Source organism: Temnothorax nylanderi, unplaced genomic scaffold, assembly GCF_030848795.1.
Source record: "Temnothorax nylanderi isolate EJ_2023f unplaced genomic scaffold, tnyl_v1.0 TNYL_tig0301_pilon, whole genome shotgun sequence".
Taxonomy (NCBI): Eukaryota; Metazoa; Arthropoda; class Insecta; order Hymenoptera; family Formicidae; genus Temnothorax; species Temnothorax nylanderi.
In genome coordinates this window covers 193,070-213,484 of record NW_027249363.1, presented here as the reverse complement: position 1 = coordinate 213,484, position 20,415 = coordinate 193,070, and the positions used below count along the sequence as shown (strand labels likewise).

The following is a 20,415-nucleotide window of genomic DNA, read 5'->3' as shown; positions in this document are numbered from 1 at the left end:
AATAAGAATAAAAAATATCCTCCTTTGAGCTAAACAACACATTTTATTCAAATATATTTCATGGATTTCATAAGAAACACAATAATTAAAAAATACACACGTATCATTTTTTACACATTATACAGTAAAATATACAATACGGTATATCAAACATCTAATATATTTAATTCTGCTAATCTGTATTGTCGCGTTTGAATATTTCTGATAAGAACGATATTAGATTTTTCGTCAATCATTCTGAGTAATGAAGGCAATGCGATATATCCGATGCCGATACTCTTTGCTTGGCTGAACGAAAAGTTCCCTAATGTTATATATCCCATAACTTCTCTATCGCAAGAATGACGAACTTCTGTACATTTTGAAAGATACAATTCTGACATTTTTACCGATTGATCAGATATAATTTTACAGTGAGATAAGACTGTTGTGCGTTTATCTTCGTTCAATTTTCCAGTAGATTCTTTCAGTAACTTCAACGCATTATTTTTCGACGCTCGATTCCATCGAACTCTTTGTCGCCTTAATCGTTTTAATAGTATCAAATGATTCTTTCGTAATGTTTTACGAATTTTTTCGTTCGGATCACTGTGACATTTTTCTACAGGCCCAAGCCATTTCTTGTTTTCAAACTTCTTCAAATCTTCGAATGTCGGCATACATATGATTGCGAATTTTTTTGGCGATCCTTTTCTCACCATAGATATCTGAACGCGTATCAGGCAATTTTTATAATCATTTAAATCTGGAATATTAGATTGCGTATTTTCGATAAGTAATTTTGAATTTCTACTTTTGGCAGGACAAATATCTGCTTGTAAAAGTAACAAGAGCTCGCGATTCCTTAGAACATAAAAGTCTTCGTTGCCCGACCAGTCTTTCGTCAAATTTTTCCAGTCGCAAAAGAAAGGGCTAGAAATTCCGAACTTGACAAAATTAACTCTTCTATTTGGTGGATAACGGAAATATTTTTTAGTCAATTCCTCTTTTGTAATCAATGCCTCTCTCGTATACGCAGGACTATCAGGATCGTTAATATCGGGTGTATCTAGATTCAAACTTTCAAAAGCTATCGATTTTGATTCTTGAAGCCCACCTACTCTTGAACATTGCATTAAGAATGCAAGCCAAAACGGCATTGCCCATTTGGCTGGTACAATAACATCTATACCAGAACCAAAACCTGTCAACATACATTGTGTTCTTAATTATAAATCATAATCAAAGAAAAAAATTAAATAAAAATGTCATAAATCTCTATGTAAAATAAGCTTTTTTAATATATAGTTATAATTTTTTTAGTTGTTTTTTATTTTAAAAAGGTTTTTAAAGAAGTTTCATAGTTTTAGGAGGAAAATATAATGTACATATAACAAATTTTATATAGCATTTCTTAGAAAACATGAGTATTTATATATTTTTTGATGAAATCATATAATTTTTTATAATTGTAATTCAATTCTTCTAATTATTTTATAAACTAATTATTAAAACGTTCTGTAGTAAAATTATACAAAAAATTAACAGCTTATAAAATAATTTTATACTTTGTTAAAATAAATTTTATTTTATTTTATTTAATAAAATATAAAATATTTCGTAAATATTCATTTTACGACAAACTTTATCTTGATATATACAAACTAATGAAATAAATCAACGATATGAAGAGATTGATGTGAAGAGAATGTATAATTGTTAATTGCATTAAAACAAGTATATAATTACAAATCACATATTTGTGCAATTGTGTTTGCAATAATGATCTTTTTATTTAACTTAACTGGATATTTTTATTAATTATAATTGTTACGACGTTTCGACCATGGGTTTTAGTCCTTTTCAATCGATGTAACTTTTATAATATATAGTATACAGGGTGATTCAGAAATACTTGTACAAACTTTGGGAGTCAGTTCTCCACACATAAACAAAAAAGGAAAGTCATATACACATATGTCTGGAAATATTTGATATATGAATTACAATCGAAAGATTACATTTCAGGCACGCACGTTTGCCTAACCTAAATCCATTAGATTTTTATCTGTGAGGACACTTAAAAGCCCTAGTTTATGCAACTGAAATTACAAATAAAGAGACGCTTCATTAACGCATCACAGATCCTTACCTACGAAATCATCCGTAACCATCATGGGTTTTTTAAAAGGGTACGACAGATCATGATCCGATGTGTCCATGTATGCATTGAAGCAGGTAGAGGACATTTTAAGTATTTGTTATGAATTATAAATAGATAAATAAATTGAAGATACATTACGTTGGTCATGTGTTATTGTAATTATATTTTGTTAATTTTTGTCGAATGTAATCTTTCAATTATAACTCATAAATCACAGGCATTACCGGACATATGTATATACGACATTTTTTTCTTGTTTACGTATGGAGAACTCATCCCCAAAGTTTGTACAAGTACTTCTGAATCACACTGTATATTAGCAAGTTACATCGATTGAGAAAGACCGAAACCTTTGGCCGAAACATCGTGACGATTATAATTAATAAAAGTAGCCAATTAGGTCAAATAAAAAATCGTTATTGTTAATTATTTACTGGCAAGGTAAAAGTTTCTGATTTGGTTTGTATTCTATTGATATTGTGTTTGTATTATATTGATACAGTCAGCTCATTATTCTGTATATAAAAATGTTAAAGTTGGGTTATTAAAAAATGTTTTACGATACAATATATTACATAATTTATGTTAAAATATATTAAAATAAAATACAAAATATTCCATAATAAACTATTAATTTCATTATGACTTTACTTAAAATTATAAAATAATTAAAACAAAAAGGATATTAATTATAGAATAATTAAAACAAAAAAGATAACATTGATATCTCACGAAAAATGTGTGGAATAAAAATTTATTACACATATTGTATTTCCTAAAATTATGAAATTTTTATTTTAAATATTTTTCTCTAAAATGAAAAATACTGGTAAAATAACTTCGGTAATATATGAAAATAGTTTATCTTACGTACATTAGTAATAATAATATATTCAAAATTGTACATATTACATACCTGTAATAGTTCCAGATTTCTGAATAAGAAGTATAGGTATCTTTGCCATAATATCCTCATTATAATATTGGTCATTTGATACACCAGGTACAAGACATTCACTTCTAAGCTTATTTATAATGCCTGTGGGCATGCAAGAACTGCTTACAGTATGGCGTATTTCTGAATCCCAAATAGGAGAACAGTTGGAATTAGTTATTGGCCGATCAATAGGAATTGATCGAGAAAATGTTTCTGTTACTTCAGTATTACATTTTGTTCTTTTCTCAGGTAAGTAGAAGCGTGGATCTAAAACGGTTACTCCAATAATCATATTTGTTGGCAAGTGATTTGGCGATTCCAAAGACTTGAATATTTGCCACAATTGTTCTTGCACCTTGAAAGCCTCCATATTTTCTTGTTTTTTATAGTAACTAATATACCATGTTTTTTTACTAAGTTCTATATTCAAATATTTGGAAATTGTAGTATTTTCTTCATTTATTTCATCAATTGCCATCTCCTCCGTAGGCTGCACAACATTGTTGTCTACTGATATTTTACTCGTATCTATCGTTTTGCTGCTTAACGAGCTATCGTTATCTTTTGGAACAGTGAAATCCGAGCAAAGATTTAATTTCTTTAAGGACGGCAATTGTAATGCCTGTGTTAATACATTTAGAGTCAATGTCCCATGAAGTCGAAATCTATTTAATGTATTTCTTAATATGATCATTTTACAACCTGCATCATTCGTGTATAAATGATTTAAATTGTGGATAATATTGGTTGCATCTTGTTCAGCCTTGTTCTGCTTAAATTCAAAACTTGCTATAATTTCACTAAGAAAATCGTCGTAAAAAGCAGGATGTACCCAAATCCAAATAGTTTTAATATCTGTTTGGATATTTGATTTGTTTGGTCGCCAGAAAAAATGCACATTACCAATAGGAAAACGTGGGTAACCATCTTTCCTGAAGAACATCAGAGTACCTTCCCCATGGCCATTAATATATTTTTTCGCTACAAAAGTTAACTTAGATGGATTACAATGCGCTCTTAAAGTTGTCTTTAATAAGTTTTCCTCCCCTGTTATCTCAATGCAAGTGTAGTAAGAAATATCTTGTAGAAGGCAATATTTTGCGGCAGATCGATAATTAGCTTTAAAACACTTGTCGTTTGGATGTCTCGCAATTCTATATCTCCATTTGTCAATCATGTGAAAACGTTTTGCGTGCCAGATGTGTGTTTCTAACCAGATTTTATTACGTTGTCTGCAACTGTATTCAGAAAGTAAATTGTGTGGTCTTCTACGATACTTTCGAGATAGTCGCTTGTTTATTGATGGTAAATCTTTGCCATTTCCTGATTTTGCCATTTGTGCCAAATGTGCCTCTCGCAATCTACGTGGCAATCTTTTGACATTATGAGACATGACACGTCTACGCATATATACAGGCAGCTTTTGAAATATTAACTTGGTTTGTTTAGGATTTTCTGTAAGAATATCACAGAATAATTATAAATATTTAACATAACAATAGATTATAATCATACAGAGATAACAGAATCACAGACTGTGGCATTATTTATATTTGTGAAAAATATCTAATTATAAAATTGAAAAGTATCTAATTATGTAATTTATTTTCATTTCATAAACGTAATTTGTTTCAATAGTGATCGATATTTCCTGAATGTTTGATAAAATGTAAGGGAATTTTTTACATTTTGAAATAATCTTTATAGAAATTTGATGGGACTTATTTTTTTTCTTAGATATTCTAATAATTTTTACCTTAAATTAAGATAAATTTAATTAAAAAGTAAATTACACTTAAAAATTATTCTAAAAAATAAAATTTTACTTTTGTATGTTAACAGCTGTTTATGAAAAAAGCTTATTTTCAAAAACTTGGAAGCATTCTAAAATTATTTATCTATAGTATATACCTATCGAAGATGTCATCGCAGAAATTTCATAGGCTCGTGAAGAGATAAAGTTCATAATAGACACCTCATGAGGGAGCGACTGGAACCCTCCCAAGAACTCATCAAATTGCTTCTTCTTCATGATATTTAGTTTTGTACCACCTTTTTCTTATATAGCGAATGTATTATTATCATCAACAACTGTTAAGCCCCTTGCACAATGCCAGGCAACAGGCAATAGGAACAGGGAATAGAAATCAGAAATCATGTATAAATGCAGAATAAACAGTGGCACAGGCAAAAGATGCACAATGCCAGGATTGCCAGGCAACAGGCAATAGGAACAGGAAATAACCAAAAAATCGTTAATTACAACCTAAAAAATTCGAATACTATGATTGGTATTGGTTGGCAACAGACAATAGGCACAGAATTTCCAACGTGACGGACCTCCCGTAAGTTAGCCGGTCAACTTCGACTTTATTAATTTTTTTTTTTTAATCGTTTGTTGGTCGTTTGTTGGTGATTGTTGGCCTAATTACAACGTTTGTTGGTTCTTAATTTTTGTTTAAATTAAAAAAGAAAAATTAGCCTTAAGTTAGCCGGAAAAATTTTATTTTTAATTAAAAAAAAGCCTAATCGATGCGTAATCGTTTGCTGATGATTGTTGGTCTAATTTTAGCGTTTGTTGGTTTATTATTAGTCTTAAAAACGAAAAAAAACGAAAAATTATCTCACATTAAAGTAATCGAAGATTGGTTTATTTGCCTACGACTTAAGGTTTATTTCTATCAATTTAAGGCTAACATCTATAAAACTGGCTATGAATACGGGCCTTAACATCGGCAGAAAATCATTCGTATGTATTTAGCCGGAAATGAACGTCTTTTTAAAGAATCTCTATATGAAATCGTTTGTATTTCGTATGAAGACTTTTGAAGTGCAATTGAAAAGGTTTGTGAGTCATTCGTTTAATTGTAATTAATTATTTATTTTTACACCATGCATTTAGCCGAAATAGATAAATTAATAAAAGTTTTTATATGGAATCGTTTGTATTTTGTATGAAGAGTTATGAAGTGTGATTAAAAAGGTTTGTGAGTCACCCAGATAATTTTAATTAAATATTTATAAACTCGGTAATTAGCCGAAATATAGATTTTTAGTTATTCATGTTAAAAGAAGAAGGCGCTAGTGTTCCCGAAGGTCCGTCTGCAGTCAGAATTAATATAAACGTTTTAAAAATTATTTTATACTGAAATAAATAAATATACAGGCTATAATAAGCCTGTAGCTATAAGCGATAGTTGCTAATTAAGTTTGTCACTCATATATTTCCATCTTGCAGAGGACCTCCGTAACGAGATCAAAGATGTACCAGTTGTGCAGGGTGAAGAGGTTATCTCAAACGCCCTGCCATAGCCCAAGAGCGACTCAAATGTCATTACCGCTGAGAAGTACTTCTTGCCATTTGCGTTAGCATGTCAGAGCAAGTCACCGCGGATTGTGATGACACAGCACTGGACTGCCTGCAGAAGTTAATCGCATATGGCCATCTCACTGGCAATGTGCCTGATTCAACGGAGCCTAACAAGCTGCTGATTGTGCGCATTGTCGAGACAATTTGCGGTTGCTTCACCGGTCTACAGACCGATGAGGGTGTGCAGCTGCAGATTATTAAAGCTTTGCTGACTGTAATGACAAGCCAGCATGTGGAGATACACGAGGGTACGGTATTGTTAATAATTCGTACTGTTTACAACGTTTACTTGGCATCGCGCAACCTGATGAATCAAACAACAGCCCATGCGACTCTCACGCAGATGATCAACGTGCTCTTCGCGCGAATGGAGACTCAGGCGGAGGAAGAGAATGTGAGTCTTGATGGGGAACATCAGCAGAAGGGTTCTGTCATAGCAAACGGCGAAACTGAAGCCAAGCTAAGTCCAGAGAATGCTCCTGGTAAATTAAAATTGTCATTGAGAAATCGTAGAGGTAAAGCAATCCGCGTGACGGACGACAGATGTTTCGATCGAGAAGCTGGTGGCGACGGCGTCGATGTGTGCAGGCACAGATTACGCAAGATTATGTTGGAAGATGTAACATCATCCGGTAATGTCGCGGGACGGTAAGATATTAATAAATAACTATTAACAATTATCGTATATTATTTTGTTACAATATAAACGGTTTCTGTTTTAATAGTTTTGTAGAATCGAATCGAAGATAAATCGGAAAGTAATGCTAAAAAAAAGGAAAAGTTTTCCTGCAAGTTTTAGACAGTAATAAATTGTTCTTTTGATTAATTTCAGATACTACCGATGATATATTAGCGAAATACAGAAGAAAGCCAAGCGCAGCTAGCGATACAGCCTCGGTCGAAAGCAATCAGTCCCGTACAAAAGAGGTGGAAGACGAAAGACTTTCAATCGATCCGAATAATGTAGAACTCTCTTATGCTTTTGCGGATGCTAAAAGAAAATTACGTATGGTACTTAGTACTTAGCACTGCTGACCTTCAACACATTCCATGGAATACTTCAGAGGTATTTATTGTATTATTTTTTAATCATGGCGTACAAAACAAAGTGTGATTTTTTTATGGATTACTTAATTACTTAATGTTCAAATATTGGCATATAAAATTTTATTACAGAGACATTGTTGGTCGCAGAAAGAAAACGAACTGGTTGCGTTTTTACAACTACAATTGGCAGAAGCTATAAACCTGCAGGATAGGGCATTAATAGCTCATCTTCATGAAACTTTACGTTGCGTGCGTCTATTTAATGACGATGGATGTAGAAAGCTCTTCAAATCACTTCGAGAGGATTATCAAAAACGATCTCCTTATATCGCATATTTAATCAGATGTCGTCAAGGATTGCTGTCGACATTAGCTCACTTAGATAGGTACTGTTTATATATAAATATCATCTTTGTATGTAATGTATAAGTAAATGTAAAATATGTTTAAATGTAAGATGTTAACCGTTTAATAATAATATTTTCCAGATTATGCGTGCGAGTTAAGTGCGATCAGGATGCTATCAATAATTATCTTGTATCCGTTTGTGTGAGGGTATTTTTGGAAAAAAAGGAGGCTTTCCTCCTGCGTTTCTGCGAAGAGTTTAAAAAGCTTACGCTAGCTGACGAGAAACAGGATCTCGTGGATAATTTTCTAGGAAAGGTCCACGCGGAAATGGACAACGATCCGATCTGGCAATGTACATGAATATAATTATTTATCTCGCAATTGATCTTAGCGGAGTGCTCAGAGACGTCTGAACTTACTTCTTACTTTCAGCGGCGAGCGCCAACCAGTTAGATTTGGCGAGAGTTGTGGTGGAAAGAACCGTCATGGCACGGGTACCACAATGCGCTCTATCTAAATGAAGATGGAGATGTATATAGGGACCAGCTTCTTCAGGATCACATAAAAAAGTTGGCGAAAGTCGTAACTCCAAATCACAAGGACCTACGCATTCCAAATGTTTATCATTACGAATGTTCCTGGTCATGGGCGCAGGCTGAATTGGCTGTGATATCGGCGTATAAGACTCCTAGGGATAAGTTGCAGTGTGTATTTCGTTGCGCGACTACCATCATGAATCTCCTCTCCATGGCGTCGGAAAGAGGCATACCTGCTGCCGACGATCTGACTCCCGTGCTGGTCTATGTCATAATCCAGGTATGCGATTGAAAAGAGAATATGTGATTTTAGCAAGAAGAGTGATTGTTAACGTGTGCTTAATTTCAGACTAATCCGCCGTCGTTGTATCGACTGTTCAATATGTAGACAGCTTTTACGGGAATCGATTGGAGGGAGAGGAACAATATTGGTGGACGCAGTTCTGCGCCGCGATCGAGTTTATTAAGACAATGGATTAACAGTTTCTCAAGAGTATCACGATAAATAAGATTAGATTCGATGCTGGTGATAATGTAGAAATGTATCATAATCATAATTTGACGATTTCATAAAGAAGAAGAACAATATCTTGTGTAAAGCTAGCTGAACAGTTTTATGCTTCCAGTATCTTGATTAAAATTCTTAAATAGCCTCTTAAATAGTCTGTTAGTTCTTTCGCACGTTATTATGTAACATTAGCAAAGACTGAATATACGTAAAGTGTGGCTTTATTTTTATTTGTAACTCTATTGTACAATTTCGCAGGACATCGAAAAAAAAGAAACGTTTAGATATTCTATAATTTATGTGTAAACAATACAGAACTTATAGAGAATTGATAACCATTTAGCAGGATAAACTGTCTTGACGTACTCTTTCTACATGCGCACCTTCCCCAAGAGCCAAGACTCGAACCAGATCCTTGAAAAATATCGCCACTTTCGTAGAGCTTTTGTACAGTTTTACTCTAGGATTATGTATCAGGAATATCGCGAGAGAAAGAAAGACTTCGGAGATTTTTATCCGAATCGATCGACATAAAGAGAGAGCATAGTAAAGAAGCTATAGCTTTCGAGAATTTGAACGCATAATACTTGTTAATACTATGAGCGAATTAGTTTACGTCACTCTGTCAAGCTTTAATATTAAATTACTAATAATATATCGATATCAGTAGTTTAATAATAATACATTTAAAAGCGTTCAATTTAAAAGCAGGGCAATCCTAATAAACGACTGTAAAAAAAATTCAAGATGGAACGCAATTAGCAACTATCGCTTATAGCTATACAGGCTTATAGCCTGTATATTTATTTATTTCAGTATAAAATAATTTTTAAAACGTTTATATTAATTCTGACTGCAGACGGACCTTCGGGAACACTCGCGCCTTCTTCTTTTAACATGAATAACTAAAAATCTATATTTCGGCTATAATTACCGAGTTTATAAATATTTAATTAAAATTATCTGGGTGACTCACAAACCTTTTTAATCACACTTCATAACTCTTCATACAAAATACAAACGATTCCATATAAAAACTTTTATTAATTTATCTATTTCGGCTAAATGCATGGTGTAAAAATAAATAATTAATTACAATTAAACGAATGACTCACAAACCTTTTCAATTGCACTTCAAAAGTCTTCATACGAAATACAAACGATTTCATATAGAGATTCTTTAAAAAGACGTTCATTTCCGGCTAAATACATACGAATGATTTTCTGCCGATGTTAAGGCCCGTATTCATAGCCAGTTTTATAGATGTTAGCCTTAAATTGATAGAAATAAACCTTAAGTCGTAGGCAAATAAACCAATCTTCGATTACTTTAATGTGAGATAATTTTTTGTTTTTTTTTCGTTTTTAAGACTAATAATAAACCAACAAACGCTAAAATTAGACCAACAATCATCAGCAAACGATTACGCATCGATTAGGCTTTTTTTTAATTAAAAATAAAATTTTTCCGGCTAACTTAAGGCTAATTTTTCTTTTTTAATTTAAACAAAAATTAAGAACCAACAAACGTTGTAATTAGGCCAACAATCACCAACAAACGACCAACAAACGATTAAAAAAAAAAAAAATTAATAAAGTCGAAGTTGACCGGCTAAGTTACGGGAGGTCAGAGCCTGGCTGACAGGCAATGTAAGCAGATTGCCAACAGAAACCGCGCAGAGCCTGCATACATAACCTGGCAGCAGATTGGCAGCAAAAAGGGAGTTTGGCTCGAGCCATGGTGTAAGTAGACAGGTGAAGCATTCCCGACGCTGCGCACTCGTTCAGTTTTTGAGCCAATCAGCGCGCGACCCGTTTTGCAAGAAAAGCAATATGGGTGCTCCCGTCAGCGCGTCATCCGTTATGTCCGTTACCCGTCGCGTGCGTCTGTTGTGCGGAAAAAATCGTGTGCGTAACTTTTTTTTTTTTTTTTTTTTTTGACGGGGGGAAAATCCGCACGGATACTCCCTCCTCCGGGGCGGGGAGGGCGGTTATATATATATGTGGGATTCCAACCCCCCCACTAAAAACCCCCCGGCTGTCCCTCTCGGCACATTTTATCTGACGTTGGGGGGGTAGCGGGAAACGCACTGATTCGTCCGCCCCCCCCCCCGTGTGTGTGTGCGTAACCACAATATGTGTACGTAATCCAACCATAAATATAAACTGATAAACAATTAAACCTACCTAACTTAAACAAGGTAGGATAATATTTGATTAACATTCCTGATTTGCTTACGCAAATTTAATTGTCATTATAGTTTATTTATGTATTAAACTCCTTTCTTCTGTCTGTGATTTGGTCAGGTAGGTTTAACCCTTAAAGTGCATAGGTTTTTTCGGTACCTTCTAAGTGCATACGTGGGTCTGTCACGTTTAACGCTATTTTTCCCTACCTTAAAGTATTTTTAAAAATATAAAAAAATTCATGAAACATCTGTCTACATTGCAATTGACGATTTTATAGTAATTTTGATAAACATCGTTTATTTAATATCTTCTGACAGGCTTGCAAGTTTTACAGTTACGAGCAGATATCACTTTGGGTCGGACGCCGTATGCAGCTTAAGGGTTAATCGTTTATTAGTTTATTCATTTATTCCGTTTTTCCTGCCTTAGTTGGGTTACGTAGGTTTAATTGTCATTAATTAATTAATTAATTTAAGGTTATTTCATTAAATATATATTTAAAATTTTACATGATTCACGCATTTTTATTTCTTATAATCGAATTTCACTTTAAAGTGAGCGCCTTCAAAACGGGTCGCCTCCTGATTGGTTCAACCGCCAAACCTGCCGCCATTATGCGCAATGCTTCACCTGTCTATTTACACCATGGCTCGAGCCACCATACGTGTCGGACGTGTGCGGCTCGCGTTCTTGCCTTCTTATACTTGTCTTGATTCTTTGCTTGTGTTGGGTGGTCTTTGGTGTTGCTGGGGGTGGCCCTTTTTTGATCCTTTCTCGGGGGGCGTTTGTTCTTCCTGGTTTGACTTGCTCCCCTCTCGGAGGGGAAACGTTTCTTTTTGATATTATATAACTGATTAAATGAGTTCGGTAGATCGTAGCGACACGCAGCTCTCTCGTGATGACCTTCGCTCGGACGACGAGACTCAGAACAAGACATCCAAGAGAATGAAAATTGGCGTGTCTGAGCAAGAGTTTGACGAAGTTGCCAAGCATCTGATGTCGGGAGATATCTCGGACCCGAATAGGACAGGGGTCAGCAGTCGAGAGCAATGAGGGGAAGCGGAGGGAAGAGGAGCTGCGTAAGCGGCGATGTTTGACGACGGACGCGAGAACCGCTCCGAGTGACGACGAGATGGATATAGATAATAATGTTAAGATTGACGAAAATTGCGAACTTTTTGTAAATCAAGCGATTCGATTAAATAGTGATAAATGTAATGACGTAGCTGCTAGTACAACGAATTCTGCTAATAAGGATCATCCAACGAGCACGAAGGCTCTGCGTGATAACGAGGTAAACAATACTGTGCCCTTCGAGCATATTGACAAGGAAATATACATAGTGAGCGGAGCTATGCTGAAAAAATTTGACCCTCGATCCGCTCCTGAGATACAGCGTGTTACTAGATTTGGTGACGACCACCGTGGTAAGGCTAAGATTACTCTTCGTCTCCCGCCGGACCAAACCACAACAAGAAAAGGTAAAAACTTGATTAAAATTTGGATGGCGTTAACGGAATTGCAGATATGCCCGTCCTCCGTAGTTATGGACAATCACTTTTCCGCGGAAGCCGAGTTTAAGGATTTTGCCAATGCAAACAATGCTTTAGACAAAATTGAGAAACTTACAGATCCGATTAAAATAAAAGCTATTTTAGAACAACGCTCGGTTATGTGTAAGAGGGTCATTTCCGACTGGCCGTCGTCGATACCTGAGCTTTGGTCGGTAATACAGAACAAATCCAATATAAGTAAGTTAGAAAGAATGTACCGACGTAAGTGGGACCCGGTCGATAAAAAAACGATTTTGTCGGTCACGGATAACATTTTAGTTACGATGAAGGAAGACAAGGTTCGAGATTTGAGCATTTTCACAAATGTGGGGCTACGGGTGCGCCTTTTCGTTCCTCAACCTAGACAATGTTTTAATTGTCTTCGCTTTGGCCATACTAAAGTCGCGTGTAAGAGTGAGTCGCGCTGCATTGTATGCGGAGACAAGTCCCACGGTCAGTGTGACAGTCCGCCTAAGTGTTGTAATTGTGGCGGCCAACATAAAGCTACCTATAGAAATTGCCCGGTTTTTGAAAAGACTAAAGGTGCGATTTCACGATGACGCTCGACGCTGGATTCGAGCGTCAAATCTGGTCACGTGATATATTTCTTAATTTCCGCGTCGAATGAAAAAAGCTAAACTGTGTTTAGCTTTGACGCTCGACGCTCATTTCAGTCAATCCAGTGGTTATTTCAGTCAATCCAGTGGTTAGGTTATATTCCGCGTCCCTCTGAATCTATCACGTGACCAGATTTGACGCTCGAATCCAGCGTCGAGCGTCATCGTGAAATCGCACCTTAAGAGTATTAATAAGGTTATGGCCAATAGGAACGTGTCGTTTCACCATGCGCTTCGTATCGTAGAGGGTAGGGAATCGCCGACGGTTCCGCCGAATGCCGCGGTGTTGAACCCTGAAGCCTGGCCGGCTTTACGCCCCTCTAACGGGGTTAGATCGTATTCGGAAGCAGCAAGAACAGAGCGCTCCCCTGCGCGTGATTCTACGGAAAATTACGAAGCGCGCGGTCGAGAGAGGGTAAATATTGACAGACGTGATGCTCGACAGGAGTCAAGCCATTCATATTATAGGCAATTTGACCTGCGTGCGGGCGACATTACTAAAGAGAGGAGAGGCGTGCTTATTTCGGCTGCCCGCAACGGGGCCGCCTGGTCGAAGGTTATTCGGGGGGAGCCTGAACCTGATCGTTCGCTTCCGGAGAGGAATGCGCTCCTCGGTTACCCGAAGATTGTTGAAATGGTTAAAGAAGTGACACAACTTTTACGAATATTTCCAGAGGCACGAGGGGCTTTTCTGAACGCTCTGGGAGGCCAGTCGGAGACGGATTATGGGGGCGGTAATTTTCCCCCGGATAAGAATAATAATGACGCGAGGAATTATACTACAAGAACTCAGGATAGAGATTTATTGGAAAGCCGCTTCCTACGGGAAAGATATAGTACATCGAGTGACTTCCATGATATGGTCGGAGGGGGGAGGTGACTCCCTGTTATCGGTAAACATTCAAGCTCCTCTTATGGAACTGCCGCGGATATAGGAGCAGTCGTAATGAGCTTTCCAAGCATGTTAAGGATTATGGTATCGTGGTTTTGACAGAAACTAAGTGCTCTGGTAATAGGCATGTTTATTTTCCTAATTTTAGGACCTTGCAGAGTGACAACCAACTGGGCAGTGGTGGGGTTTCAATATCCGTCCGCTCACGTATAGAATTTGACATACTGAGTGTCCCTGGCTCGCTTCCAGCCACATATGATGCGGTATGTATCAGAACGAGGAACCTTGATCGAAATGTGAACGTGGTAGCTATATATAGGCACTCCCGAGGAGCGATCAATCGTCGAGACATGGCGCCGATTTTTGACCTCCTTCACAGAAATGATGATGCTTCGATTATTTTGGGCGACTTCAACGCTCATAATACGTCATGGAACTGCGAGTTGACTAACGGTAATGGCGAGGTTCTGTCTTATGTGATGGACGATGCAGAATTTTTTTGCATTAATGTTGATTCCAGGTCTCGCATCGGCTCGCGAGGTCAGCGTGATTCTAATTTAGATCTTATGTTCGCCTCTGCAGATATTGCAAACAGAGCAGAGTATCAGCAACTGGATGATGCATGGGGTAGCGACCATCACCCCATCTCTTTTTCATTTGACGACCGGGTTCCAACGTACCGAAAGCTCACCAATAGGACCTCTTCTAAAAAGACCGATTGGAGGAGATTTCATGAGTTGGTGGATAAGGATATTGAATCCCTTCTTCTCCCTTATACTGAGCGCTTTTCTGACAATCTAGAGGAATACTATAAACAATTCGTTGATATTCTTAGGGATGCGGTTGTCCGCGCGTCGGGTGGTCGACTTGGAGACGCTGCTGCTCCGCGAGCAGAACAATCTGGCAGGCTTAAAGTATCGCACAAGTGGTGGGACAAAGATTGCGAGAAGGCTATCCATGACAGACGCAAGGCCTTACAAGCTTTTAAGAAACATAAAAGTATTCACACTTACAATGAATACAAGAGAATATGTGCTATGGCCAGGAAGCTTATTGCCAGTAAGAAGAGAGGAAGCTTTGTGAAATTCTGTGGCGAGATCAACAGGTTTACCAGCCTTTCTTACGTATGGAATTCGTTGCGCATCCTTAAAAATGCTAGGAAGAATGTGGAATGGAATAAGTGGCGGTTGAACAATAGGGAAGATGAGATAAGGACTATAGAGGGGCTTGCCCCCCCGTTCGTTGGCACTGGCCCATTTTGCGACTTTGATAACTTACATACTAATGAGGATCTTGACGTTCCTTTTCAGCGCCCCGAATTGGATAGAGCTATTGAGATGATTCGCAAGGATTCGGCCCCGGGTATGGATGGCGTAGAATACAAGATGATTAGAGAGCTCCCAGAATCCGGAAGAGTGTGTATTCTTGAATTCTTCAATATTATTTGGTCCACTGGCACCTTACCTTCTGACTGGCTTAAATATCAAGTCATTTTTATTGACAAAGTGGGCCGGGAAAAGGTCCGCCCAATATCTTTGTCGTCATGTATGGGTAAACTCTTCGAGCGAATAGTAAATGAGAGGCTTGTTTGGTGGGCGGAGAGCTCGGACAAGTTTAGCCATACCCAGAATGGATTCAGAAGAGGCAGGTCTTGCTCTGATAATCTTGTCAAGATCTCAGCGGACATTCGAGCATCCTTATGTAATGGTGGGTACACACTCGCGGCCTTCCTGGATGTGTCGTCGGCGTACGATTGCGTGGTGTACGGCGTCATGCTGGACAAGTTGAGGGCGCTAGACTGCCGCGTGGGCATCTTCAGGTTTGTTAGTTACTGGCTGTATTCGAGATTGGTGCGATTTATAGTCAGTCCTCGGGAATCTGTGGATCGTCACGTTTTTAAAGGGCTCCCGCAGGGTGCCGTCCTTAGTCCGGTGTTGTACTCTTTGTACACTCAGGGGTTGTGCTCCGACTTGCCGGAGGGGGTGGAGGCTGTCGAGTTCGCGGATGATATTGGGCTGTATGTTTCGGGACATAACCGACGACGCAATCGTGAGCTTTTGCAGCGGGCCGTGAACATGATAGTGGAGAGGTTGCAGCGGATCGGCTTGGACATCGAACCCAAGAAAACAGTTTTGGTGGAGTTTTCCAGAAGCGGATTTGTGGATAAGAGCCTCAGTATCCGTGTTCGGGACAGCGACGTCTTTAATAGCGAAGGGGCAAAATTCTTAGGTATTTGGTTTGACAACAGACTGACTTTCCATCGTCAGGTGGATGCTGTGAGGGGTAAGGTGGATAGAGCCAATTCCATCATTAGATATCTGTGCTCTGTCTCAAGGGGCGTTGAGGTGAATACATCACTTTTATTGTATAAGAGCCTGGTCAGGTCGATCACCGACTATGGCAGTTTTGTCTACTTTCCACGAGATGCCACTTTTCAACTTAAACTCGAGCGAACGCAGTACAAGGGAATACGCACCGCTTTGGGTTTCAGAAATTCTACTCCTAACAATGTTCTTATAGCTGAGGCTAAAGTCAGATTGTTGAGGGAGCGAGCGATCATGCTTGGCAGCCACTTTGTTTTTCGATCTATTGCCTACAATGTAAATGGTTTGTGTGAAAGGATGCAACAGGCCTATGACCTGGAGTGCTACTCAAGATTTCGACAGCCTACGTATAAGATGTCCCTCCTGTCTCTTGTTTGGGAGAGAACTCGCAAGCTTAGAACATGTATTGGTCCTTCGAGGAAACCTGAGGTCTTCCAGGGTAACTTTGGTGCACATACGTTCAGGCCCACAGTGGACACTTTTATAGGTACTCTGATCGTTCCCTCATCCAGGACATCATCGACAAATATGAATTGAATCCCTCGCCTGAAATTGTTTTCACTGATGGATCCTTTGATGAGCGGAGACGATCGACGGGTGCGGCAGTCGTTGTGTGCGATCAGGAGATTGCGTATAAGATTAGTCTGCCATTTAGATGTTCTTCGTTCACGGCGGAAGCTTTTGCAATCAGGGCTTCTTTGCAATTGATGATCGTGCAGAGAGAGGATAGAGGAAGCAGTGTGGTCGTGTTGTCAGACTGCAAATCGGCCCTTGAGGCCATAAGAAATAATCATATTAATGTCCATAAGAATCCCTACACTACGGAGGCCAGGAGGCTTATATACGAGCTCGAGCGAGTTCATGATAAGCGAGTGATCCTCGTTTGGATTCCCTCTCACTGCGGCATTGTCGGAAATGAGTTGGCGGACTCGCTGGCTAAGGAGGCGACTTTTGAGGAATCTGACCCGAGTATTTTGGTACCAACTGGGGACCTACTGGCAGAAATCAGGAGGACTACGTGGGAGGCTACGCAGGAATCAATTATTAGAGATTCGGCCCATAAGGGTACCTTTTACTTCCGAACATTCTACGATCGCCATACGACGAAACCCTGGTTTGATAAAGTAAACAAAGAAAGATATTTTGTCACAATGTTTAATAGACTTAGATCAAACCATTATAACCTAGGAGCCTCTCTGAAGAGAAAGGGCTATGTCATGGAGGAGCGATGTGAATGCGGCCATGAGCGAGAGAACCTTTATCACCTCTTGACGACTTGCATCAAATACGATGAAGATAGATTCATATTGGACCGCGAACTCCGAGCGATTGGTTATCTTGAGGAGTTGGATGTCGTCGACATAATAAAAAAGAAAAATTGGAGCATTTTGTATTTAGTGTTCAAATTTTTAAAAAAGATAAACAAAGTAATTTAAAATATTCGGTTGGCCCGTAATTTAAAAAAAGTTTATATGTATAAATTGTTCTTGTATCTCCGTCCATTGATTCGAATCAAGGGCGGAAAGGTCTACATAGGTTTGTGCCATACAGCCGATAGGCTTCAGGCACCGTAATCTTCTCTCACCCGAGGAAAGCGAAAAACCCCCCTGGCAGCAAAAACCGAGCAGAGCCTGCGCGCTCGACCTGAGTAGAGTCCTATATTAGCAGAGGACTCTAGACCTGAGAACAGATTGGCAGCAAAAACCGAGCAGACTTTGTCCATACCCATACAGCACAAAATATTTTTTAAATATTTTTTAAATATTTTTTAGGTATAGATTAAAATAATTTACAAAAATATTTTTTAAATCTTTCTATGTCCGCCAGATTATGTCAGAAAAATATTTTCGAAAATATTTTTAAAAGATTGCAAATAAATATATACAATAATATTTGTAAAATTTTTCTATCAGAAATATTGCTTCGAAAAATAAAATATGTTTAACCCAATCAGCAATAATTGTTTCACGTTTGAAAGATTTTTTTAATATTTAAAAAATATACATTACACACAATATACTTTACATCTTACTTTGGAAAATATTATTTTGCATATCTATATTATTGCAGCAATTTTGGTTGAGCCTTGCGTTGTATTGCTGACAAAGATATGTCTCGCGGCTGTTATAATTTTGCTTCGCAGGAACCCTGCTTATATTAGCCCTCAACTGAAATTTACTTACGAGTTAGTCTTACCATTATGCGCCGCTTAGTGGCGTCGTTGCAAACTATCACGGAAAGATGCGCTACCATGCATCTTTCTTAATTAAGAATCTGTTCGGTTTTTACTGCCACTCTGTTTTCAAGTCATGCGCGCAGGCTCTGCTCGATCTTTGTTGTCAATCTGCTGCCAAGTATGTGTGCAGGCTCTGCGCGGTTTCTGCTGCTAATCTGCTCACATTGCCTGTCAGCAGGCTCTGTCGCATTTCTGGCTACAGTTTGACAACATCGTCTGATAGAGCAGTTTCCGCGTGCAATTTGTTGCCTTTCTGATACCAAAAATTTAATGCAGACTCTGCTTGGAATCTGCTGCTCAGGTTTGGCTATCTGGGTCATTATGTGCTTTGCACAGGTATAATACATCATAGAATAGCTGCGCAAAACACGTAACAATATTGTTAACATTTACCAAAAATAGGCCCCTTAAGTCTGACTATTGCAGTAGATCCAGTATCATCGTTGCTATTGCATTAAACTCATATTTTATCAGCAGAATCAACATACCTTAATTGATTAGTAGTAGAAATTGAATAGGCTCTATTATATATTTCATTTAAATACATTTCAGTTTTAGATACAGAAAGGCACAAATGCTTTGCTATCAATCTGCTATTATACTTTATTAATTTTGATTTTGTTTAATAGATTTCTACTGCCATTTTGCCAACAAAATTTGTAACAGATACTTTGCAAAATATATTTTGACAGATTTGATTGTCTGGATTTATATCTATATTTAGTATTATATTAAATATATTTAGTATTAGGGGAGACCGGGGCTAAGCCGACACTATTTTTTCAAAGGCAATTTTTAATATTTAATTAAAATTTTTAGGCAAATTCAATGGTACATATTTAAAGAGTGTTTCTTCAGGTACAAAATTGATTCAGGAAGTTTTGCTGTACGTCGCTTTGTTTTGCCGCCAGGAAAAGAAAAGTGACGCGAAGACAAATTTTCGAATTGAAAAATGCCGGGGCAAACTCGACACCCCGCCGGGGCAAACTCAACACTTTGTCTGATCGACACAATTTGATCTGGAACTTATTTTTTACTGTCTGAAAATGAAAATACATTGTTTATTGTGTATTTAAAAAGTACAAAAATTTGGAATAAAGTAGCTAGAACAATCATTTGAAATAATAAGAACAAAAATTGTTGAACTTTCAATTATCTTTATCTAAACTCATGTCTGAAAAACAATTAATGCAGGTAAACTCGCGATCGGACGTGCGCATACATTTGTCATGAGCCATACGGCTGCATGACAAGCATTGTTAGTTACTGGGAGCCGACGAAACGGCGTGGTGTTGACTTTGCCCCGGACGTCGTTTTTCACTTTTGTCACTTCAAAAACATGAAAATTTTGAAAATATGCAAAAACGATTATCGGATTCATATAGAGCATCAAATTTCCCATCAAAATCACTTACCGGTAGATTCGCAAGAGTAAAGCTCGATGAAAGAGTAGACATTTTCGAGAGATCAGAAAAATTACTTTTCACTATCAAAAACGCTTATGTCGCGTTAAAAATTACACTATAACTCAGAATGTTACCAAATTCCGTTGATAATACTGGCACATAAAGACGCATTTACAGTAGGAAAGGCAAGTTTCTACGAAAGATTTAAATTGGCAAAAAGCCTAGTGTCAAGTTTGCCCCGTTGTCGGCTTAGCCCCGGTCTCCCCTATATTAAATTTTAATTTTATATTGGGAATAAATACATAAAA

At 37.6% G+C, this 20,415-nt stretch overlaps 2 protein-coding genes across 7 annotated transcripts; one reads left to right on the top strand and one right to left on the bottom strand.

Moving 5' to 3' along the window:
- Nucleotides 1-23: 23 nt before the first annotated feature.
- Pop1 (POP1 ribonuclease P/MRP subunit) lies at nt 24-5,439 on the bottom strand. Its single transcript, XM_071719549.1, has 3 exons — nt 4,992-5,439; nt 3,060-4,535; nt 24-1,183 (listed from the first exon to the last, which is right to left on the bottom strand). Exons 1-3 carry the CDS (start codon nt 5,110-5,112, stop codon nt 147-149), a joined length of 2,634 nt encoding a protein of 877 aa, XP_071575650.1. The 5' UTR covers nt 5,113-5,439; the 3' UTR covers nt 24-146.
- Nucleotides 5,440-5,785: 346 nt separating this feature from the next.
- Nucleotides 5,786-9,241, top strand: LOC139780845 (GTPase-activating protein and VPS9 domain-containing protein 1-like). Of its 6 annotated transcripts, none has more exons than XM_071719550.1 (8): nt 5,786-5,924; nt 6,319-6,698; nt 6,774-7,082; nt 7,283-7,516; nt 7,627-7,883; nt 7,986-8,197; nt 8,278-8,661; nt 8,731-9,241. In XM_071719550.1, the coding sequence occupies exons 2-4, from the start codon at nt 6,452-6,454 to the stop codon at nt 7,474-7,476; spliced, it is 750 nt and encodes a 249-aa protein (XP_071575651.1). In that variant the 5' UTR covers nt 5,786-5,924; nt 6,319-6,451; the 3' UTR covers nt 7,477-7,516; nt 7,627-7,883; nt 7,986-8,197; nt 8,278-8,661; nt 8,731-9,241. The 6 variants fall into 6 exon arrangements, with proteins under 6 accessions (XP_071575651.1, XP_071575653.1, XP_071575656.1 ...); XM_071719552.1 differs by lacking the exon at nt 5,786-5,924 and adding an exon at nt 6,078-6,176; XM_071719553.1 differs by lacking the exon at nt 5,786-5,924 and adding an exon at nt 6,185-6,205.
- The last annotated feature ends 11,174 nt before the right edge of the window (nt 9,242-20,415 follow it).